Source organism: Psammomys obesus, unplaced genomic scaffold, assembly GCF_907164565.1.
Source record: "Psammomys obesus unplaced genomic scaffold, mPsaObe1.curated_primary_1811, whole genome shotgun sequence".
NCBI lineage: Eukaryota > Metazoa > Chordata > Mammalia > Rodentia > Muridae > Psammomys > Psammomys obesus.
Genome location: NW_026585504.1, coordinates 6,366,470 through 6,392,008, shown reverse-complemented (window position 1 = coordinate 6,392,008; position 25,539 = coordinate 6,366,470). Strand labels below are relative to the sequence as shown.

At 43.8% G+C, this 25,539-nt stretch overlaps 1 protein-coding gene across 1 annotated transcript in view; it reads left to right on the top strand.

Annotated features, from left to right (window-relative positions):
- Window positions 1–25,103, top strand: part of Tmc2 (transmembrane channel like 2) — a 64,842-nt gene extending 39,739 nt beyond the window's left edge. Inside the window, exons 12-19 of the mRNA XM_055604826.1 lie at window positions 1,097–1,246; window positions 2,591–2,719; window positions 6,849–6,916; window positions 7,614–7,853; window positions 13,946–14,071; window positions 21,624–21,702; window positions 22,402–22,519; window positions 24,886–25,103. Coding sequence (XP_055460801.1) covers window positions 1,097–1,246; window positions 2,591–2,719; window positions 6,849–6,916; window positions 7,614–7,853; window positions 13,946–14,071; window positions 21,624–21,702; window positions 22,402–22,519; window positions 24,886–25,103 — 1,128 coding nt within the window. The remainder of the gene's footprint in view (window positions 1–1,096; window positions 1,247–2,590; window positions 2,720–6,848; window positions 6,917–7,613; window positions 7,854–13,945; window positions 14,072–21,623; window positions 21,703–22,401; window positions 22,520–24,885) is intronic.
- The last annotated feature ends 436 nt before the right edge of the window (window positions 25,104–25,539 follow it).

The window sequence follows — 25,539 nt, the reverse complement described above, 5'->3', positions numbered from 1 at the left end:
TAGCTGGTCAATAACCAAGTAACTGTCCGCTGGTGTGATATACCATGGTTGGCCAAACTGCTCATCAGTGCTTGTCAGACATGTATGGAACACCTGCATGTTAAGCCCTTGGGGACAGCAGGGAACTAGACACAGTCCTGCTCCAAGCGGCTCCGTGCTCAGTGTCAGGAGACAGGTCAGGAGACAGACTCATTTAATACCGCACACTGTGAAATACGCTTCAGTGGGGAGAGTCAGAGCACAGGAGGAAGCGAATCCTCACCTGGGGTGTCTCAACGGTTGCTGTAAAAACATAGGGAAGAGCTGGCGCCAACAGGGAATGACCGCTGGAGAGTGGAGAGGAGGGAAGGAATGGAGACAGTGGAGGCTCGGGTGAGTCTTCCTCACTCGTCTTCCTCATTACTACCTCCTTACTATTCTGCAGGGACCTTCTCCTGAGATTACAGGACGTCTTAGGAAGGTTCTAACAATGCAAGTGCCTGGCTCTGGTCCATAACCCTTCTACTCTCTCAGGCTTCCCTCCTTCCCCAAGAAACTGCCCCACCCTCCTGAGCCTCTCATTTTACTCTGGGGTATAGTTGCCACTTGCCTTTCTCTGAGACTAGTTGACTAATTCCAGATGTCACTGCCTCAAAGGGGTCCTCTCTGTGCCCCATTATCAGATGATATGAGTATTCTTTGGTCCCCAACTCATATCACTCTGTCTTCTAACATTCATCTCTACTGCTTACTAGACTATGAAATGCCTGAGAGAAATCTCTTTTGGTCACTCTTGTGTCACCACTGACTTATATGTGCAGATTAGACCCTGAAAAAACTATTCTCAAAACAAATGGTTGGATGGGTGGATGGGTGGATGGGTGGATGGGTGGATGCTAATTTAGGGGAAAAACTTTGTAGAAAAGATCAAAGGGCTTTAGTCCACTACACCTTCTCTTAGTGGTTTAAGAACCTGAGAAGTTCTTTACTAAAAAGATTGTCCAATGGTAAGGCAAAGACCAAATGGCAGGGTTAGAGCTCTCTTTACTTGTCCCCCTGAAAACAGCTGAACTACCCATGGCTCCTTCCAACTCCCCACCATTATGTTCTCTTCCAGCTTTCCAATGAGGAGAGAATCAAGAACATCACTCACTGGACCCTGTTTAACTATTACAATTCCTCAGGTGGGAATGCAAGTGTGTCCCTGCCACCACCACACCCTGCAGATGTGCCCAGGGGTTCTTGCTGGGAGACAGCTGTGGGCATTGTGAGTAGTTATGCTCTCTGAAAAGGTGACCCTTGCTCTCAATTCTTTGTTGTCCCTTCTTTGCTCTTTTCACTTGGGAAATAACCCTGAAAACTCTAATGTCCATCAAAACTAAGCAGCCTGGAAAGTCCAAGAAGAATAGAGCAGATTCTGTGTATCCTGGAACTTCACATCTATCTGCTGTCTTTAAACTTGTGATGAAGTTGTTGTGGGACAAGACGTTTCCTGGGTAGATGCAACATACATCTCAGATAGGGTGCTCAGGGCAGACCAGAGAATAGATAGATACCATCACAGTTCTGGTTACCTACTGAAATGTGAATGAGGTTACTTACAGGAGCAGAAATGACTAAAAAACAGCTACACCACAGAAGCCCAGCCCATCATGGGTGACAACTCACCAAAGCTGGGAACCTGGAGCACACTACACAGCCTTCAGGCAGCTCCACAAGTTGGAGAGTGTCCTTTCCGTGTCCCTCAGATGGTCTATACCTCCTATGGGCAGCAGCTGCACTTGGAGTCTTTGCAGCTTAGCTTGTCTGAGAGTCTTCTTTGCAAGTCACCTCCTTTAAGAGTGTCTCTCAGCAGTCTTTACTTCTTTGGGAAGGAGGAGCCTAGTGAATTTAGTAAGTTTCAGGGACTTCCTAAAGCTATTTGAGTTGTTTCCCTTCTAGTTTGAAGAGCTTCCCTGCTGGATGGAATGTTTCAATCTCCTAGGGAATTGCTACTTAACAGAGGTCTGGCAGATGTTTCCAATTAAAAGAACAAACAAACAAACAAGAAAACAAAAACCAATCAGTTATATATGCCCTATGTAAGTGGGAAAAGATTTGTGCTTTTGTTTCTGCTTTGTGGTTCTTTAGTTTATTTTCTCTATATATCAAGAAAAGGTTTGATTAGTAGGAAGTATTGTCTCAAGTAATTGAGACAGTCAATCCTAGTGGGGGCAACCAAGATATCAGAGTATATGGAAAAAGCAAAGAGTAAACCTTCAGGTACTAGCAATGCTAAGTATGGGACAATGGTCATTACTAACAAACCAGGCAATTTGAATACTTGACTCATAGGCTTCCTAACAACTCAGCAAACATGCCATTACTGACTCTTAGAGGTTCAGATATTCCAAGTTATTTAATTAATTAATGACTTGTAGAGCCAAGGCTTAAATTAAGCTTTCTCCAAAGTCTGAGGTCCTCTCTCTGTTCCACCACTCTGGCAGGAAGGTCGAGGCTGCACTGATGGATTCCGGTCAGTGGGGAAGAGTATTGCATAGCTGTGATCACTTGGGAGAAGTGGACAGGTTCACATCTGCCCACTTCTCTTTTCCCATGTTCCTCCCTGCAGGAGTTTATGAGGCTGACGGTGTCGGACATGCTGGTAACATACCTCACCATCCTGGTGGGGGATTTTCTCCGAGCTTGTTTTGTTCGGTTCATGAACCACTGCTGGTGCTGGGACCTCGAGGCTGGTTTTGTAAGCTGTTTCTTAATATATTCTGCACTAAGGTGCTATCACCACCCTCTCTGGTATTTGTACTCAGATGCACTCTGTGCATTTCATTCCTGTGGCTGCTTAAAGCAAACTCTGTTCTGTGAAGTGTTGTATTTATTCATATTTACTTGAGTCCTCGTTGCGTTCACAGAAGCAACTCCATCTTTTCCCATTGTGACCTTCATCTAAAAAATGGAGGTGTGAGGGCTTAAGAGATGGCTCAATGGTTAAGAGCACTGGCTGCTCTTCCAAAGGACTGGGTTTCACTCATGGCAGACAGTTGCTCACAGCTGTCTGTAACTCCACCTGACACCCGCTTCTGGCCCCCTGAGGGCATTAGGCACTCATTAGGCACTCACGTGGTGCAGAGACATAGATGCAGGCAAAACACAGTACATATAAAATGCTAAAACAAAAAGGGCTTTAAAGTATTTTAAAGAAAATGGAAGCATTTGACTTTGGGAAGAGGTGGACCACCTTCTTCAGTGCTGAGCAGATGGCGGGTGGAGAAGTACCTAAATGGCCTCTCCTGAGGAAGGCTAAAATCCTAGAATGGATAATTAAATCTCAGGAATCCAAGAACAACCAAGAACCGGATGCCCCTTTTCCTAACTTCTGATTATGCTTTGAGAAATTTCCACCCCCCCACCCCCGAGATGCCCTCTTCCTCACCTACCTGGTAAAATGTTCATCCCAAGCTCATGTCATTTTCTCACTATGAATTGGCCCACTCTCTGGCCCAGTGCGTATCTCTTCCACAACACTTCATTGGTCTTCTCATTAGTCAGGTTGGGGAAAAAAGGTCTCCTTAACTAAGCCTCTGGTGAAAAGCTCCTTATCATGGTTACCTATATAGCCCTCACCCTGGCCTGTAGCATGTGCCTGACATGTAAAGGCTAGAGAACAGATTTCTGGCATACCTTTTTAAAAATATTTTATTTATTTTATGTGCATTGGTGGTTTGTCTGAATGTATGTCTGTGTGAGAGTGTCAGATCTTGGGGTTACAGACAGTTGTGAGCTGCCACATCAGTGCTAGGACTTGTCCTCGGGTCCTCTGGAAGAGCAGAGAGATGGGCTGAGCCATCTCTCCAGCCTCCTGGCAAACAGTTTAAATAAGCCTATTCTACCGCTCCTCAGCACCAACAAAACTTTGACTGTGCCTGAGCACAATAATGAAAGAATAATGAAAGAACACTGTGCTAAAAAGGGATGACATCGCTGATAGGAAGGAACAATATTGCTGTCTTCCAATTAATTTCTAAATTCCACAAGATTGCCAAGTTATAGTAAAATCTGCTAAAAGCAAGCATATGAAACATACAAGAAAACTCTTTAGAAGGAGGCTGTATACCTACCACCCTGTTAATGTATAATACGAAGCCAGGCAGTTGGAGATACAGTCGGTGTTGCACAAGCATAACAGCCTGAGTTCAGATTCCTTTAATCCTGGCAGAGGGAGGCAGATCTCTGTGAGTTTGAGGCCAGCTTGGTCTGCACAGCGAGTCCAGGACAGCTAGCGCTACCCAGAGAAACCCTGTCTCAAAAAACAAACAAAACAACAACAACAAAACCCGAAAAAGAAAAGAAAGAAAGCCAGACACAGGGTCTCGTGCACACCTGTAACCCAACACTGTGGCTCACTGGGGCTTGCTGACTGCCAGCCTAGCTTCAGGCTCCATGAAAGCCCTTGTCTCAAAGAAATGAAGCAGAAAGTGATAAATATACATACACACAGGTGCACACACACTCACACACAAATACCACACTCACATACACATACACACATACATACAAAAAAAAAAAAAAAAAAAGCAAGAGGATCAGGAGCTTGAAGCTAGCCTGGGTTATACTGTGAGACTCTCTTCCAAAAAGGTGAGTTCCAAAAGATGGTGACGGACGCTATGAGTACAACTGGGAGTGGAGTAAACATGCTTGCCAGAGGAGCGGAACACAGAGCACAGACGCTGGAGTAAGCTCTGGGGGAAGCTGTTTATAATAAAGATGTTCTTTCAAATAAGTAAGGAAAAGAGCCTTCTATAAAAATGAGCTGCAGGGGCTGGAGAGATGGCTCAGTGGTTAAGAGCACTAGCTGCTCTTCCAGAGGACCTGGGTTCAATTCCCAGAATCTACATAGCAGCTCACAAGTGTCTGTAACTCCAGTCCTAGGGGATCTGACACCACTTCAGTCTCTGAAGGAACCAGGCACACATGGTGCACAGACAAACATGCAGGCAGTATAAAGAAATAAAATATTTTTAAAATATTTTAAAAAATGGTTATTTTTAGGAATGATTTGTGGATAGGGGGAGGAATATATCCCTCATTCACTTCACCTACATTAATTATAGGTAAATCAAAGTTTTTAGGGAAGGAGATTTGGGGTTTGTTTGTTTTGAGACAAGATCTTTCTCTATATCTCTGGCTGGTCTGGTACTCATAATGTAGCCCAGGATGGCCCCAAACTCACAGCAGTCTTCCTGTCTCAGTCTCCACAGGGCTGGGATTACAGGCATATGCCACACTACCTAGCTTGAATGTAGAAACATAAATGAAGATTTTCTTTTAAAATACATTTATGCAGTTATAATCTTGGAAGTGAGAATTATTAGCTTTCTGAGCAGGACACGAAAACCAGGACTTTTAATATTCGGGAGCTTTGTTTCTAAATTTTATTGATTGATTGATTTCATGTATAGATGTGTGCATCTGTGTGAATGTATGTGCACCGCATGCTTGCAATTCCCACAGGGGCCCAGGGGCATTGGACCCCCGGAACTGGAGTTACAGGCTCTCGGGAACTGAACCTGGGTCCTCTGCAAGAGCAGCAAATGCTCTTAACCACTGAGCCATCTCTCCAGACCTGTTTTTGTAATGTTAGTTAAATTTTGACCAGGCTTTGCTGGCCACCCTCTCTCTCCTGTCCTCTCACTGTCCTCACACCTGTCGTCTGCTTCTCCACTTCCGGGGACAAACTGGAGGCAGAGCTGAGTCCTTCATGAGGACTAAGCACTCGCAAGCTCTGTGTCTTTTCAGATACCTGCCGAGAACCAAAACTAGGAAACAATCAGCTTCAAACCTTGAGTAACTGGTGTTCTTTCTGCAAACTGTCGTCAGACTGAAGGAAGATGAGGTGGAGGACAGTGGAGAATGATTCTTCTGTGCTTGTTTGAAAGCTTTCTTCTCGTTTTGTGTCCGTTCATTATTTGCATTTCAGTAATTTCATTTGCTTTCACCCTTGATTATAATTTTGAGGTAGATATCTGATTAAAACATCGGTGAAATGTTTTCTTAGGAGCTAAATTCCTCTCCAAAACAAAAAAATCATGTTGCAGACTGAAGAGTTAGATACAATTACACTTTGTTGTTGTTGTTGAAAAGCTTCAGTTCTACTAACTTGAAAACTTTGGGGCTGAGGAAATGGTTTAGCTGTTAAGAGCACTGTTGCTCTTGCAGAGGGCCTGGGTTCTGTTTCCAGCATTTACAAGGCAGCTAACAGAGTCTGTTCCAGGGGATCTGATGCCCTCTTCTGGCTCCTGAGGGCATTGCACACATGGGGTGCACAGACACAGGGGCAGGCGGGTAAAATAAAACGTAATTGACTTTTCTTTAAAAGTGGTAGACAAGGATAGGGATATGGTCCAGTTGATAGAATGCTTGCCTAACACGCCAGAGGCCCTGGGTTCAGTCCCCAGCACTGCTTAACCCAAGGTGACGCCCACCTGTCATCCCAGAGCTTAGGAGGTGTAGGCAAGAAAGTCAGAAGTGCCAGCTACGTAGCAAGTTAAGACGGCAGCCTGGGCTACATGAACCCTTTCTCAAAGTAAATGAATAAATAAAAGACAAAAGCCTATTAAAGAAACAGAATCCTACTACCAAGTATGAGGCTTCAATCTCATAGTTTGAGAAATTGAGGCGTAGGAATCACCATAAATTTGAGGGCAGCCAGAGCTATATAGTGAGACTGTTGAAAATTAGCAAAACAAAACAGGATCCTGAACCTAAGGCAGGCATTCTGGTGTGCCATTCTGTCTTGACTTGTGATAGGATCTAGCTGGTATCACCTAACGCTGGCTTGCTCACTCGCCCTCCTCCCCTTCCTCTCTCTCCAGCCCTCATATGCTGAGTTTGATATTAGTGGAAATGTGCTGGGTTTGATCTTCAACCAAGGAATGATCTGGTGAGTTTTCTATTTCATCTGAGGATCATAGAATTTGGGGAGTCACAAAACTAGAACTTCCAATGTTGTCTCTCAGCAAGCTTGGAGGGGGGTAGCAAATCCCCATACCTCTCTCAGCTCCCTCTTTCTGACAAAAATTAGAGAGCAGGCTAGGATGAGGAACAGAACAACTTATAGTTAACCAGTGAGCTATAGAGAAAAGTAGAAAGGGGGAGAAAGGAGAAAGGGAAGAAGGGAGAGGGAAAGGAAGAAAGAAAAAAGAGGCAAGGAAGAAGAAGAAAGGGGAAAGGAAGAAGAAAAGAGAAGACAGGGTGGGGAGGAGAGGAAAGTGGTGAAGGAAGGAGCTTCCTCCTCTGGAGACTGCATGATGTCAGCCTTTGGAGAAGCAAAGGGCTATCCGCCAGCCACTGTCTGCCAGTAGAAATGCTCCTGCAATCCAGAGACCATGTGATCAGCTGATGCTTGCTAGGGAAGCAGCGATGAAATCCTGGCCTGGTCCCATCCAGCAGTGCTCAGAGTTACCTCCCTCTCTGGAGGATTGGATGATTTCAGCCTGATGGCACATACCTTGGTTAAACAGAAGGCCTCTGCTCCTTGGCTGCATGACCGTAGTCCACCCATCCCATTACCTTCCGTTAGTCTTCCCTCGCCTTTCCTGCTACCAGGTCGACCCGGTGTCCTGTTTCTGCCCTTTCAGGATGGGCTCCTTCTATGCCCCAGGACTAGTGGGCATCAATGTGCTGCGCCTGCTGACCTCCATGTACTTCCAGTGCTGGGCCGTGAGGAGCAGCAACGTTCCCCACGAGCGCGTGTTTAAAGCTTCCCGATCCAACAACTTCTACATGGGCCTGCTGCTGCTGGTGCTCTTCCTCAGCCTTCTGCCGGTGGCCTACACCGTCATGTCCCTCCCACCGTCGTTTGACTGTGGCCCTTTCAGGTACGCTCTTTGTTGCTGGGGACAGTTCTCCTCCTGGCTCAGAATTCCAGTTCTGGTTCCCTGCCAGTGTGTGAGAGGCTGTGGAGCGCTGGCAAACCGTCGGAATCATTTTCTGTAAGGAGGGGCATGCTCCTTGCAATAGTAGGAAGCTACTGAACGCTCAAAACGAAGAACTGGGAAAACTAATTTCTCATTTTTTCATTGTAATCAATTTTGATTTTAATAACCACAAGTGGCTGGCTGTCAAATTAGATGGTACAAGTATTACCTCTTAACAGTGGATAATCTGCCATCCTATGATTATTTTAGCACAGATGTGAATCCGGTGTAGTTGGTCTTGACTGAGACTCTCAGCTGGGTCCCCGTATACTATAGATCACTGCTAGTACTGAAGGTTGGTTATAAATAAAAAGTTGGATATAGTTTTTGGATATGATTATATAAGGAGGTAGACTGAGCAATAATGTCTACCTACTATTATCTTTATAAGTATGTGACCCACTGAAAACAAATCCCTCTACTCCCTAAAACATAGTTCTGGGACTAAAGGAGTTTGGAGCACGGCACCCTTTCTTCCCATTTAGAAATTCTCTATGTGTCCTCCTCAGTAAGTTAACATGGATAAACTAGCGTTTCCATCCTTGCTGAATACCTACCCCAGACAAGGACCAGGTAAGACTAGTGGAAGGGCCATGCATAGCCCTTGCATGATCCCAAGGGCAAGAATCTCCTCCAACTAAAATGGGTGCACTCACCCCGTCTACAGCCAGCCCTACATGCCAGTGTGAGGAAGGTTGATTGTCTCCTTCTCAGTTTAAGAACCTAGAGGAGGTGATCAATGGAGTGTTATGTCAGAACATGATCTGGTCAAACAAGAGTCTGCACAGAAGAGAGAAGGTAGCAGTCAGGAGAGAAAGCTGTAGAAGACCAGAGAGGCCGGAGTGAGGGAACAATCGTGTGGGAAGAAACCTCAGTCAGCTTTTTCCTAAGCAAGCCTCGTGCAGGCATTGCCACCGCTTTCTCAGACTGCCCACCTGCACCCAGGAAAGATGTCTCCTTGGCCTGTGTCATGATTGTTTCTTGACATTTGTGCCCCTTTTGCCACATCTGCTTTTCTGGGTGTCCCTGAAAACCTACATGAGATCATAGGAAAAGAGACCTAATAACCTGAAACTCACAGAAGAAACTCATGTTTACAACCTCACAGAGCTGAGCTGACAAAGGCCAGCTTCTCAATGGGGCCTTTGCTAGAATTCCCAGCTGAAATGCATGCGCACGCACACACGAACACACCTGTTTATATCCTTTTTACCCATAAACAAATCATGTGTTCCTTGCCACTGGCTATAACCCAGCACTCAGAAGGCTAAAGCAGGAGAAGCATGAGTTTGCATCCAAACCTATCTCAAAAACCAAACCGCAGACAAAACATGCCTTGCCTTTTCCTTGTTTATCTTACCTTGTTTTCCCAAATGACAGAAGATTAACGAGGAGATGGTGTTTTCTTCTTTCTCACTGTGTTGTACTCAGTGTCTGGAAGAAAACAACTGCCTTACCGTTGATGTTCAAAGTAGAATGCCACCTCACAAAAACTCAGTTGTACAGGGAAGAAGTTGGGATTTGGGCTACACTGTATGCCTACGGGGGGGCCTAGCAGGTAGCATCAATGATTGGGATGGTTGGCACCACATAGCGTACAATCACAAATGGGCTAAAACACCATCTAGTTTTGTAAATAAAGTTTTACTGGAGAAGCCGGGCACAGTGGTGCACACCTTTAATCCCAGCACTCAGGGAGTTCGAGGCCAGCCTGGTCTACAAAGGGAGTCCAGGACAGCCAGCCAGATCTATTATGCAGAGAAACGCTGTCTCAAAAAAAAAAAAAAAGTTTTGTTGGAGCACAGCCGTGTCTGTGTGCTTACATATACTCATGGGGGCTTCTTTCTGCAGCACTAGGACTGAGCAGTTGACGCGGAAGCCATCCTACCCACACAGCTAAAAACGAAATCATTTAGGTCTTTGCAGAAAAGTCACCTGATGTGGAGAGCAGATTTAAGAGCCAACTTTCTCACTGACCAGTTTTGAGCTCTGCACAGGTTCACTTCCTAAAAGATAGAAATTCTGGTGAAGCATAGCTCATAGGGTTGCTGTGAAGATCTGCTATGTTATTATTTGTTTGATTATTTTAAGATTGATTGATTGATTTTATGTATGAGTGCTCTATCTGCATGTACACCTGCATGCCAGAAGAGGGCACCAGATCACATTATAGATGGTTGTGAGCCACCATGCGGATGTGAGGAATTGAACTCAAGACCTCTAGAAGAGCAGACAATGCTCTTAACCACTCTCTCCAGCCATCTCTCCAGCCCGTGTGTTGTTTGTAAAGTACTTACAGGACCAAGCTGGTCTTTAGTAAGAATATCTGTGACCCTGAGCACTGCCCAAATTGAGTTGGTGCAGGCCTCAGACATCCACATTAACCATGAAAAACATGGCCCGTTATTATAGGCTTTTCAGATCCTCATAAAAATCTGAACATTTATTTGGAACTATATGCCACTTTAACTTAAAAACTCATTCAAATTTTTAAAACAGTCTACATCAACCCCCAGAACATGCGTGTGGACCTGGACTACATCTTGCCCAGTATTTGATCCACTCCCTCCAAAGCAGCTTGTAGCTACTCAGTGTGCATCTATCTAGGTATGTGGATCAGGGACACAGTAAGGGAGAAGTTAAGAGTTTTTGTTATGGGCTCAGGTTTTTTCTGTGGCCAGTGAACCGAGACTTTGGTCATGATGTTCAGGATTCTGAAGAATGCTGATCACTTTTATGATCACTTATATATGATGCAATCATTTCTACTTCAATCCCTTCACTCATGAATTCTTATCCTTGAGAGAAGAGAAAAGTCAATCCTGCAGCACATGGGATTTGAGGAAGGAATGCAGCATTGGTCACAAGAGAGAAGGGCTGCCCACTGATCCCCAAGTCATTCGTCTGTATCTGCAGCTCGGGTCTCTTTTTATTTTCTTTTACTTGTAAGGGAGACAGGATGACTTTGATTTATTCTCCCTTCTCTGTCTGGATTTTTTGAATTTGTACCAGCAGTCTTCACAATTGACCAAAAGGAGAAAGACAAAAAGAAAGAAAGGTGACAGGGATCCCCTCCCCCCCGCAAATGACCACCTGTTTGTCATTGAAGACAGGCGGAGGTAGTGATGGCATTCTGAAAGCCTAGTTTGTGACAGTCACCGATAAGGAAACTTATTCAGTGCTTTTATTCAGAAACTTTATTCAGGCAGGAGGCAGTGTACTAAGCATTGGGTAACTTTGTCTGACAGTAAGGTGCCTGATAGTGTATATTTTAAACTTTGCAAGTTACCAAGGTTTGAGTATGATTCATTGCCTCTTAAACTAATGTTGAAACCCAGCTCCTATTATGTCAATTTGACACAGCCAGGAATTTAGAAGGTGACTAATCAATTAAATGGCAGTAGTGCCATTCTGTCATGAAATTGGTCTGGCAATCATAGTTGGGAGCAAGTTCTCACTTGTGGAACTGGATTACTTAATATAAGAGTAACTTGTTATAAAGCAAGCCTGTCCCTGGGTTTGCCTCTTCTTCATGCTTCTGCTCACACCTCAAATTCTACCATGAAAGACAACAAGTGGGAGACACCATTAAATAAGAGCAGAAGGCAGGATGACTGTGAAAGCAGAGAAAGGTTTGAAAATCCATGGCGCTGGCTTTGTAGATGAAAGAAGGGGACCTGAGCCAAGAAACACAGGAATCCACTCCTCTGTGTCCTCCCTCGAGGGACCATAGTCCTGCCAACACCTTAAGTAACCCAATGAAACCATATCAGCCTCTGGCCTCCAGAGCTGTAAGACAGTACACGTATATTGTGTTAATTCACCAGTTCATAGCAGCCACCACTTCAAAGACAAAATAATCAAAATCAGCTTTGACTTAAACACATACTTAAAGTTTTCTTTTTATTATTTCTCCATGATATGTACTACTAATAAAAAATCAACCAAATATCATGTCATGGTGATTGCATGACTAACATGTTGCCAATTGGTTTTTGAGACAGAGAGCAAGACAGAGAGAGTCTTGCCCAGGCAAGGTCTTCATGATCCTCCTGCCTCAGCTTCCCAAATGCTGAGATTACTAGCATGCAACACAACAGTGCCACGTGATGAAATAGCCACACATGCTCTCTGATGCAACCACTCAGTTCTGCCATTATAGGACAATATATATCGTTACATATGTTTCATATAAATACATGATATATATGCCATTATAGCTCAGCCATATACACTGCACCAATGAGAATGGCTGTGTTCCAGCAAAAGTTTATAGGCAGTAAAATGTCTTTAAAAATCGTATTTCAGTTTTTATATGTCACAAGTTACTATACTTGATTTTTTTTTTCCAGCCACTTAAAAAATGTAAAAAGAAAAAAAGAAAGAAAGAAAACTATTTTAGCTTACAGGTGACAAGCTGATTTGTCCCTGAGGCACTATATGTTAATCTGAAGACTAAATCTGCTGACTACAAGATTAAATGACACAGCTTAACAGTGCTATCCTCAACACCTACTGACTTCAGTGGTCCCCTCTAACTGTGTTAGCATTGTGCCTTATTACCTATAGAGAGATGTGAGAACTAGAGCAAAGACATTTTCAGCAGCTGCTCCAGAGATTAAAGCTCAGCACTTCCAATAGAGGGCCTGTGATAATGGGAGCACCCCATATCCATTCTTCTAGTGCAGTGGGCAGACACTTGAAATATTAGTATAAAAAGCAAAATCTCTCTTTAATTGTTATATGATTTTAATAGTCCCATTTGATGGCACAACGCTAGTAAAAAGAAGCAGGATATGAATGCACTCATAAAGAGAACGGGGAAATGCCTTGGCCATTAAAATATTTGCTGCACAAGCCAGGCCCCCAGAATCCCATAAGTGCTGGGTAGGGGTAGCTTCTCCCACAACCCCAGCATCTGAAGAAGTCTCAGAGACTAGCCATATTGGCTAAGCTCTAGGTTTAAAAGACCCTGGCTCAAATAAGATAGAAGAACATTTGAGAAAGAATCTCGGACATCAACCTCAGACCTCCATATGCATGGGCATACACATGCACGCATTGATATAGGCACAGAAGATAGATAATAGATCAATAGATGGATGGATGGATGATAAGTAGATAAGAGTTGAGGTAGATAGATGATAGGTAGGTAGATAGAAGATAGATAGATAGATAGATAGATAGATAGATAGATAGATAGATAGATAGAGATAGTTCACAGTGCTCTGTAGAAAAATAATTTGAACTGCTGCTGAAATTATCTTCAAACTTTTAAGTGTACTTCATAGTCTATTCAAGAGCCACCAGTATCTAGTGTCTCTGGAAAATGTTTTTGGAGTCAATTTTCACAATAATTCTAAAGAATTAGAAGAAAAATGAACCTCCTACTGTAAACAGTACAGAAGCCCATCTTGGGACAATCCAGTTTCCTGGTTGGAAGGTTAATCGTAAGTGTGTTTTAGAGGTCCTGTGACATTTCCACCACATTCATCTTAGGAGAACTGCTTCCAGGTCAAGGAGCCCAGAAGAGTCCATGCTTTTCTTATAACTAGACCATAGACAGTTTTCTTCTGGTGGAATATAGGCAAAACCCTGGCACAGAGACCTATGTGGAGGCTACTTGGAGACTGAGGTAGAATCGTTGCTTGAGCCCAGGAGTTCAGGGATAGACTAGACAACATAGAAAAAGCCTGTCCCCTAAAAGAAAAAAGACTATGTGAGAAAATCCACTTCTTTCTTGCTGACACAGAAGAGCAGTGTAGTTTGAGAGTCTGTGAGCTACTGAGGCCAGGAAGCTAGTGGGTACTCCACAGCCCACCCCTGTCCCCTGAGTGGCTGCACTCTTTTTTCTTAGTCCTTTTGGGACAGAGCTCTGGCTCTCTCAGAATAGCAGTGATAAGTGGCAGCTTTGGAACGATGGGGTCAGGGACATGACTGTGTGTGCCACGGGAGCTTTGTGCGTACTGTAATGTGTCCTCTCCTCTTTCTAGTGGGAAAAACAGAATGTATGACGTCCTCCACGAGACCATTGAAAATGATTTTCCTAAGTTCCTGGGCAAGATCTTCGCGTTCCTTGCCAATCCAGGCCTGATCATTCCAGCCATCCTACTGATGTTGTAAGTTCCCCAGCGCCCCTGGCTCTGTCTCATGGAAACTCCTCCTAGTGGCTGAGGCTTTCTGAGACAGGGGTCTCCATTTTACTCTCCTAGTCTGGATTCCCCAGAAGTAGACCCTGAGGCAGATTCAAACGCAAGTGATTCATCAGGGAGTAGGGAGAGTGAAGAATATGGCTACCTCTGCTGTGACGAGTCTACTGTGACTCTGTCTGGAAACCCCAAGGAAGCAATGTGCCTCAGAGTCACTTGTCTAGGGCGTAACATTTGCGGCCAGCCAGGTTGACTGGAAATACCAAGGAGCTGTGGAATCTGAACTCGTCCGAAAGCTGAGCGTGTGTTACACTTGGATGTGAGGCGTCTCCTAAGGACCACCGCTGAAGACTTGGTCCCCAGCTGCTGGCGCTATCCATAGGCAGTTCTAGAACCTTTAGTCGGGGCTAGCTGGAAGAAGCAGGCTATATTACTGTTGGGTCACCGCGACCACAATGTTGGCTGACACTATTCCTGGAAAAACAAACATCTAGTCACTCCGAATAGCACCAAAGTCCAACTCTGGGGACCAGTGAGTTGACTGGGATTAATTACTTAGGGGAGAGGGAGCACGAGACTACTTACCGAAGCAGAAATGACTCAGTGACAGCTGCATCTCCAAAACCCACCCCAGTGTGGATGACAGCTCACACAGCTGGAGCTCACCACACAGGCTGCAGGCGGCTCTACAGGCCAGAGCGGCTCTTCCAGGCAGCTCCCCTCATCTCTGCCTCCTTTAAGCTGCTCTGAATACCTCTCAGCAGTTCTTAATGCTTGTTGGTTGGGGAGGGAGGCCTAGCTCATCTGGTCTGTTCAGGGATTTCTGGGCTATTTGTTTACTAAAAATAAACAAACAAACAAAAATCCTGGCTGGCCTGGAGCTTCCTGTGTAGACCAGATGGTCTTGAACTTGTAGATCCACCTGCCTCTGGCTCCTGGGTGCTGGAAATAAAGACATGTACCGCTGTCTGTCATCCTAAAACTTTTGGGTTGTCTATTTCCTGCTTTCTAACAGCTTGTCAGAGGTCCTGACCCTTTCACCTTCCTTTAGACACTCTCAATCTGAATGACTCCCCTGAAGGATGGGCTGTTCTGTCTCGGGGGAAATATGATACACAGTGCCCAGCAGCAACAACCTGAGGGAGAAAAGGTTCTCTTTGCTCCTCGGTTCAGAGGCACAGCAGACTGGTTCCCGTCATGGCTGGCCAGGAAGTGGGGAGAGTGGAATGAAGGCCCGGGCTTAGCTTTCTCCGTTTCCTCCCTTACTCAGCCCGTGCTCAGGAGATGGCACTGCCTACATTCAGGTGGTTCTCTCATCCTCAGTTGATCCTTTCTGAAACCACCCTCTCTCTCAGCAGGGGTGTACCTTACCAGCTCCTAGGTGATTCTACACCAGGTCAGGCTGACACATGTTCTTGGGGTCCGTATAGCGTCTGAGCCCCGTCTTTTTCTTGCTTCCAATCCACCTTAACAAAGCTGCTTTACACCCTCTCTGTCAAGGTGGGCTGATATCTCTGAAACCATGAACAACATAAGCCTTCATCCTATAAGTTATTTCTCTCAGATACGGGTAGCGACAAAGTGATAACGCAGAGGGCAGTTCAGCCTGCCCCTTCTGGGTGTATTAGTTTGCTTGCTGTTGCCGTAACAAACACCATGACCAAGAACACTTTAAAAGGAGAGGGTTTGTTTGGTTTACATGGCCTTATAGCCATCACTGAAGGAAGTCAGGGCAAGAACTCAAGCAGGAGCAGTCAGTGGAACCGTAGAGGAATACTCTTACTGGCTTGCCTCCCTTGGTTTTCTCAGTTTGCTCTCTGATACAACCCAGGACCACCTGCCCAAGGGTGGCACCGCATCAATCATTAATCAAGAAAGCACCCCACAGACACACCCACAGGCCCCTCTGGCACAGACAGTTTCTCAGGTGAGCTTTCATCTTCCCAAATGACTCCGTTTATGTCCTTGACTAAAACTAACCAGCCCAGTCCACAGCCCAGCTTCAGTGAGCACCTGGTAGTTTGGAACAGTCAGCGCAATGGCACTCTCCCCCTTGACTACTGGAAAAGCCCCGTTAAGAATTTCAGTAGATGGGTGATCTCTGTACCTCTTGCATTAGCCCAGTACCAAGACTGCTATCAATAAAGAAACTAGGGAAAGAAGGAATAAAAGAAAGCAAAAAAAAAAAGTCTAAAATTTAAGTTGCCAGAATCAAAACAGAATATGCTACCAGAGAACATGTCGGTACCTTTTCCTCACAAAGACACATTTGGGACTTCTGAGCACATGCCTTTCCCCAGATCACTAGCCCACTTCCATTTGTACAAAATGTTTTTTCTATTTTTTAATTAAAAATTGATTTTAATACACTATATTATGATTATGGTTTCTCCTCCCCCAACTCCTCCCATTTCCCCTCCCATCCGGATCCACACCCTTTCTATCTCTCATTAGAAAGCAATCAGGCTGGGGCTGGAGAGATGGCTCAGTGGATAAGAGCAGTCACTGGCTGATCTTCTTAGAGGATCCGAGTTCAATTCCCAGTGCCTACAAGGCAGCTCACAACTGTCTGTAGCTCTAGCTCCTGGAGATCCAATCCCCTCACACAGATAAATATATAAGCAAAACACCAAAGTATATAAAATAAGAAGTAAATAAAACTTAAGAAAAAAAGAACTTAATGGACAGGGTACAAATACAATCGATAGAGGTTGAATATTCCCCTTCAGAAAAAAACAAAAAGAAAAAAAAAGAAAACAATCAGGCATATAAGGAATAATAATTTAAAAAAAATTAAAAACAAACAAATCAGAACAGGGCTAAACAAACAGAAGAAAAAGAGCCAAAGAAAACACATGAGAAACATTGGATGCAGAGACATACATAGGAATCCCAATTAAACACAAAGCCGGAAATCATAATATATATGCAAAGGACCTGTAAGGCAGCGATCGATCGATCGATAGATACATAGATAGATAAACAAATGAGCAACGAAGCCTGGATACGACATTGTGAGATAAAGAACCTCCAAAGATACTGCTGAGTTCATTTTCTGTTGGCCATCTCCTGCTGGGCATGGAGCGTACTCTTAAGTGTGTTTTGTTTCCCCAGGGAGACTCCCTTGGAGAAAACTCATTTTTTCATTTGAAAGTAATTATCAGCTGGAGTTAGTGCCTGGGTTAGGGGTAGGACCATGCATCCATCTCTTCTCTCAGCCCTAGAATCCCATCTGGTCCAGACCCATCCCTGTACAAGCTGCCACCGTCTCTGTGAGGTCTTATGGCATTTGGTCATACTGTGTTTAGAAGCCCTTGTTTTCTTGATGTCCCTACATCCCCTCTGGCTCTTACACTCTTTCTACTTCCTCTGCCACATATCTCCCTGGGCCTTGAGGGGAAGCGCTTGGAGACATCCCATATCCCACTTAGGTCTGAGTGTTCCAAAGTCTCTTACTCTCTGCATTTGTCTGTCTGTGGATCTCTGTATTTGTTCCCATCTATGGCAGGAGAAAGCTCCTCTGATGATGGCTGAGCAATGCATTGGTCTATGACTATAGCAGAATGTCATTAGGAGTCATTTTAGTTAGCACAACAGTAATATTCAGTTTTTCCTGGGTCCCTGGCCTATCTAGTCTCAGGTTCTTGGCCACTCAAGCAGTGTCAGAGATGGGTTCCACCTTATGGAATAAACCCATTCAGATGTTGGCGGTTACTCCCACAAGCCTGCGCCACTGTTTCAACAGCTCACTGTGCAGGCAGCTTTGTAAATGGGAGGGTTTGTAGCGGGGTTGGCGTTCACCTTCCTCCTTTAGTAGTACACAGAGTACCTTCCAGGACCATGAACACTAGTTGGAAGGAGTGGAAGCTCTATCTAGGCGCCAGCTTGACTTTTCCCTGTTCAATGAGTTTCATAGGTGTTGTCTTCAGCAAGAGGGACTTACTGTCAGTTTGTGGAAAGCAACCAACAGTCTCTAATTTTATTAATTATTCTCTCTGCTCCTGTTAGTGGGCTATAGGTTTGTCAATCTTATTAATTTTGTCAAAGAACCAACTATTATTTTTCATTGATTGTTTGTATTTGTTTGTTTCTATTTTATTTTATTTCACGCTTAAGTTTGATTATTTCTTGCCATTCGCTCCTTTTGGATGTTATTTCTTCTTTTTGTTCTAGAGCTTTCAGGTACACTGTTAAATTACTAATGTGAGATCCCTCCAATGTTTTACGTAGACATTTAGTGCTATGAACTTGACTCTCAGAACAGCCTTCATTGTGTACCATAAATTTGGATATGTATGTTTTTATTTTCACTCCATTCTAAAAAGTTTTTAATTTCTTTTCTAATTCTTGACGCATTTTTTCATTCAGTAGTGGGTTTGTTCAGTTTCCACAAGTTTCTAAGCTTTCTGTGTTTCTGTTTTGTTGATATCCAACTTTAATCCATGGCAGTCAGACAGGATTTGGGGTGTTAGTTCAACTTTCTTGTATCTGTTGAGACCTTCTTTGTGGTAAAATTTGAGTTCCATGGGCTGCTGCTGAGGATGTGTGTTCTTTTTTTTGGGGGTGGTGGTGAAATGATCTATAAATACCTGTTAGATCCATTTGGTTTATGATGTCAGTTAGCTCCAGCATTTCTCTGCTTAGTTTTTGTCTGGCTAGTCTGTCTATTGGCAAGAAGGAGTACTGAAGTCTCCCACTATCAGTGTGTAGGATCAGTATGTGATTTAAGCTGTAGTAGTGTTTCTTTTGTAAACTTGAGTGCCTTTGTATTTGGTGCATAGATGTTAAGAATTGTGATATTGTCTTGGTGAAATTTTCCTTTGGTGAGTACATAGTGTCCTTCCCTTTCTCTCCTGATTAAGTTTGGAGTCTATTTTGTCAGATAATAAAATGACTACACCAAAGTTCTTCTTATGTCCATTTGGAATATCTTTTTACATCCTTTTGCCCTGAGGTGATCTCTGTCCTTGATGTTAAAGTGTTTATGGATACGGCAGAGGGATGGATGTTGTTTTCATATCCAATTAGTTTAGTCTGTGTCTTCTGGTTGGGGAATTGAGACCATTCATGTTGAGCCGCCACTGAGCAGTGTTTGTTGATTACCATTATTTTGTTGTGGTATGAGTTATTTATTCCCTCTTTTGATTTTCTGATCAGAGATCATTTATTCCTTGTGCTTTCTTGGATGTTGTTAACCTCTTCAGATTGAAATTTTTCATTTAGAGGCTTCTGTAGGGCTGGGATTGTAGAAAGATATTGCTTAAATTTCGTTTTATCATTGAATATCTTTCTATCTCCATCTATTGTGATTGAAAGTAGTTCTATGATGTCGGAATTTATTGAAAAACAATAAATTCGTAAGATTTAGTAGTTTTTTTAATTTTTTATTCATTCTTCTCTCATACAATAAATCCCAACCACAGCTTCCCCTCCCTGTGCTCTTCCCACAGGAGAAAAACTCTGGGAGTTCCCCTACCTCCCTCTCTCCTGCTCCATATCCCCTCACCCACTGCCTGCCCTCCTCCCAGAAAAGAGAAGCCCCCCCCCCCCATGGAACATCAACTGAATATGGCGCAACAAAATACAATGGGCCAGACACAAACCCTCACATCAAGGCTAGATGAGGGAACCCAGTAAAAGAAAAAAAAAAGTCTCCAAAGCAGGCGAAAGAGTCAGAAATATCCCCACTATCACTGTCAGGAGTTCTCCATAAACACCAAGCCAACAGCTTTAGCATGTATGCAGAGGACATAACACAGAGCTATGCAAATTTCACAATTGCCACTTCAGTCCCTGTGAGCTGCCATGAGCCCTGATTCCATGGGCTGTGCTGTGTTTGTATGATTTAGCTGTTTCAGTGACAGCAATTTCTTATATAATCCCGACTACCTTGGCAACCTTGCCAAGGCAAATACAGGTTTTTTTCTTTCAATCATAATTACTAATATTAACTCTCATATCACATATCACACAGCACAGAGTAATATGCTTATACATGCAGATGTATGCTTTGCAGAATAAATATAAATTAAAGAGGCTGCACAGAGTTCAAGAGGTTTCAAGAGGACTGAGAAAAGATTTGTATTGATACTAAACTAGAGGCTAGTACTTGAATGGAGCTTCATATTTTGACTCAGAGCAGGATATGGTGGCCCACATCTTTAATCACAGCACTGGGGAGGGAGACAGAGCTCTGTGACTTCAAGGCCACCCAGGACTACAAAGTTAGACCTTGACTCAAAATAAATAAATAAGGAACACAAAAGGAAAATTGAGAACAATTTTATTAGCATTTGAGTGGAAAACAAAAACACAGAGCAGGCAGCTACCTGAGTGAGGGAGATGGAAAAGCGAAAGGAAGGCCATTTTTGAGTTAAGTCAGTGATAGAAGTCTACAAGTAGCTGTAGAAAGCAGGGGTCATGGTGAGAGGGTATCTTTAAAGAAAACGACTTAAGAAAGCCCAGAGTGTCAGGGCAAGCATGTTAGGTTTTGATTTGGTGTCCAAAGAAGAGTTATACTTCTGAATTAGAATTCAAGCTGGGCAGTGGTGCGAGCTTGTGTTCACAGCACTCAGGGACTGAGGCGGAGGGAGGCAGATCTCTGTGAGTTCTAGGCCATCCTGGTCTACAGAGCAAGTTCCAGGACAGCCATGGCTACACAAAGAAACCCTGTCTCAAATAAATAAATAAATAAATAAATAAACAAATAAATAAACAAATAAATAAATAAATAAATAAATCTCAAATAAAATGCTAAGGTTTATCAGTTAAGAGCTGTAAAAAAAAATTGCCTAAAGAGAGGGCTATATAAGTACGTTGTCTCATTACAGGTATAATTATTTCTCCCAACTCCTTGGTATATCCTCAATGAGTCAGATTTCCTGATTCTAGGGAGGTCTGCTGGCCAGATGACTGGTAGACCCAGTTAGATTAACTTGTAGGGAAAAAGACAATAGATTGTGTTGATTTAATCTTTGAAGCAGATTAGAATGTCATTTTTCTACTCAGGGCCAGAGGTAGAACTCAGATTTCACTCTTTTGACCAGGAGGAAGAGGCTTTCACTTAACGGACCAAAGCTGATCATAAGGGAAGTATCCATCCTGAATGACCTCTAAGCCTGTCTAATACCTGTCCAACTGCCCAACATTATTTCACCAAGTATCCATCAAAACGAACAAGATGGAGCTAGCTGTACATGGCACAAAGCCTGCTACTGGGCAGCTACACAGGAAACATTTTCTTTTGCAGACAAGAAACTGCTATACTCTACCTCTTTAGAATCAGGTTGAGCTTCCACCAACCTTCACTGAGCACTCTGGGAGCTAGACAGGTGAAGATCATGCCCACACTCACTACAATGGAGAGGGTGTCTTCTCCATGTTGAGCAGACAACCTAGGATGGAGGACCAGCTCTATCCTGTTAGAGACAAAGCTTTGGTATCTGGGGATCCTAGGGAAAATGCCCAGCTCTTGTCATTTTCTAATGCCCCAGGACAATAGGAATTTTTTTTTCTCTTTCAGTCTGGCCATCTACTATCTGAACTCAGTTTCAAAGAGACTTTCCAGAGCTAATGCCCAGCTGCGAAAGAAAATCCAAGCAGTGAGTCTCTCTGGAGCTACATTTTGAACAGTGTTCTTGTTCCTTACTGATTTGCTCTGTGATCGCAGTTGTGTTCCTTCCATGGTTTCCTTGTAAGCCAAATCGCAGAGTACCTGCACTACAGGAAGCAGCCCTGTAGGGTTCAACAGCATGCATACATGTAGGAAAATATTTGAGGGGCTGATGGTACAGCACAGTGGGAGAAAAAGTGCTTAGAGGTCACAGGCTCTGGAGTCAGTAATTAGCCCTCACACATTTGCACACACATACACAGAGAGAGATCATCTGAAAGAAATGACAAAACAACATATCTCCTAAGTCTCCTTGATACACAGGCAGCTTCTCTCAACATCCGAGACTCTGACTGTTCTCTCTGGATGGACACACACACACACACACACACACAAAAGGACAAACTCTAATAATCTCTGCATCCCATCATCTTTATTTCCTGCCATACTTCAGGAACTAACTTTATGTATTTTGCCGCAGTTCCCTCTTTCTGTTATCCTCACTGGACTCCTGCCCAGATACAGGAGAACATTGAAATAAAGGTTAGATGTCCTTCAGGTGCTGTGTGAACCCAAGTCACACACTACACTCTCTAATAACAGGCAGTCAAAGGTAGTCAGCAAGAACCGCAAAAATGGTCCCACTTCACCTCTCATGATTCATAAATAATTCGTTTTTATTCTGCAGCTACGTGAAGTTGAGAAGAGCCACAAATCCATCAAAGGAAGAGCCACAGTCACAAATTCAGAGGACACCCCTAAGAACAGCTCTAAAAATGCCACCCAGCTACCCTTCACTAAGGAAGGTAATTTTCCCCACAATAATCACTTTTTCCAAGTCCACAAGGAAGTTGTAAAGAACATATAATGTCAAATTGGACTGCTCTGGGTTTAAGATAAGGACACTGATAATTATTTAGCAATATGAAGCATCTAGCTCATGGGATGGTGATGAAAGCATAGACTATAAGGTGCTCAATGAAACTCCTGGCAAACAGAATAAACTAACAAATATGTGCTAGAGGTAGTAGTTTGTAGTTTCTAAAAAGAGACATGCTAGAGCTGGTAGAGGTAGCCCAGAGGGTAAGAGCACTTCTAAAAGATCAGGTTCTATTTCTTGCACCCCCATAGCGACTCAAAGTTCAGTGCTGTTTTCTTGCATCCACGGGTAATGAACACACACGGCACACAGACATACATCCAGGGAAAACACTCATATATAAATAATAATTACAAACTTCTGCCAGGCAGTGGCGGTGCCTGGCTTTAACCCCAGCACTCTGAATGATGATGAATAAACTTTTAAAGAGACATATTGGAGAAAATAAGCTGGTAGGAGAGGGTAAGTAAGTTTCTCCCAGAAGGGTCTAGGGTCTCCAAAGAGTGATCATAGATAGACAAGGCTCCAATACAGAGAGAGGAAAGTGTGAGGTGTAAAGACCACGTCTAAGCTTATCTGGTTGTCTTAGGAGCACCTCTGTTTTAAAGGGCACGCAACAATGTTGACCTTGGAAGAGAGAACTATACAAGAGGCACAATAAATGACTAATAATTTATGGGTTAGAATTTCTTATTTGTTCCAATTTCTTAGTAGTCACATTTCACATGTTCTTGTCTATTGTTTTAATCACTAACCAGAATAATACTATCTGTTACAACCAATAAGTCCAAAATATCTTATTACATCTTACTCAATGCAAAATCCAAATAGTGTTTTTCCACTTGGTGGCCATAGTTCAGGAGATGTTACGGGTGGTTGAAGGCTAAGGCTAGGCATTTACAGGTTCTGGGCCTCTTGCCAAAGAACTGACGATAAAGGCTCACACAGATTTACCGAAGTAATAAGAGAGCTTTCTTGGGAGTGAAGAAACAGTATAGATTAAAAAAGATACACTGCAGATAAAGACTGACAGCGGGCCACACGACTGAAGACATTCTGTAGCCCTAGCTACAGTCTAGAATCTCTTTCTGTGGAGAAGGAGCAGCTGGTTACTAAGAGGCATAGTTTAGTGGATTCCCTATTTTTTCATAGGTTAAGTCACATGCTCAGTTTTTCTACTACAGATATTTGCCTTACTGTGCATATTCCCTAAACAAGTTCAGAATCTATCAGCTCTTCTATTCATCATACCCAGATAGATTGGGACTACACTTGAACAGAAACTGTCTAAATGTAACTGTTGTTAGGGACAGAAAAATGTAGACTATTGTTCAGAGAGGGGTGTGTACAGGTAGGAGTCTCTGGAGTTCTGAGTTTGCTAGGTGCATTGTTCAAAATGTAAGGTTAGTGGTATATTCAGGTAAAGGACCTGGGCTGCCAAGTGCATTATTACAAGAGGGGGTGTAGCATGCATTAGTTCAAAACTAAATAGGGCCCAAGGACACTACACTATTCCCTGTGCTTGTCTGCTTTGAAAGGAAAACATGACTCCTTCCATCCCATGGCTCTGCCTGTATCAAATTTCTAAAAGGAAAGCCGAGAAAGCATAGTTGGTAGTGGTGACGCCTCAGGAGGAATGTTGTCTGGTCTGTGTTCCATAAGAACAACTGAGTTGAGGAAGGGCATGTCCCCATCTTGGAATCAGGGAGAGGGAGGAAGATAAGTGAAAGAGCTTGAAATGAGGTGGTTTTCCAGTTTACACGGCCCCTTCCCTTCCATCATCAGAGTTGACATGGTCATCACCCCGAGAGGCTGTGTTACTATTGTCCCAGTTTTTACTCTGGAAAACCTAGAATAAAGTTCTACCCTTGGAGCTGGAGAGGAGGCTCAGTAGTTAAGAGAACTTGCTGATCTTCCAGAAGCCACAAGCTCACCCAGCACACACATCGTAAGGCTCACAATCCCTATAACTCCAGCTCCAGGGGAGCCCACGACTTCTGTCCTGCATGTACACCTGCATGTATTCCTGACACACACACACACACACACACACATTTAAAATAAATCTAAAAAACAAACAAAAAAGCCTCTATCTTAAGGCCAGAGTTCAAATTCTCATTCCCCAGCCAGCAGACAAAGCTCTTCCTATTCCAGTACATACCGGACCCCAAAGTCAATGTGACAGCTCTCAGGGCACCAAAGGAGGCTAGAATCTACATAGCAGAACAGCTCCAAACAGCTCCAATTGAAAACAGACAAAACCTTCATCTTCATTCTTTCTTTGCTTTCCAGAGCCCACATCTCAGTCTCCCAGCCAAATCCAGGCCCTGGACAAGAAAGCGCAGGGCCCCAGAACCTCCAGTACTGATGGCAGGGCCCCACAGCCTACCTCCTGGCACCACGCTGGAGCCAAGTCACCGAGGGTTAGACAGGATTCTGGCCAACCCCAGCCTCAGATGCACACGGGCAGGTCAACTTCTGGAAAGAAAACCCAGAGGCTTCACAACTGATGCTGGCATTCATGCTCTCCCAGTCTCAGGCTCTACTGTTTTGAATATCCTTTCCCTTCTCCTCTCACACACATACATGTTCCCATATGGCACATATAACATGTGAACTTTAATCCTTATTCTCCAGCCCTTGTTTAAAAGGGGAGGGCAATGGCTTACCCTGACTACTTAGGCTTCCCAATGTCTTGTTCAGGCAACCCTGGGCCCCACACATTAGTGATTTCCCTTTGCTCCAGACTTGGGAAGGTGGGGGTGAGGCCATGATGCCCTGTGTGGACTTTTCCGTGGGGTACATGTTGGGACCCAGTTTCTGCAGCCCTCTGAGCAGAGCTGTGCTGTGGAGGAGCCTACGGTTCTGACATCAGCCCCATCTAAAGGAGCCTAGATGGTTCAAACGACAGGTCAAGGCAAAGGAAAACAGAGGTAGATGAGCCAG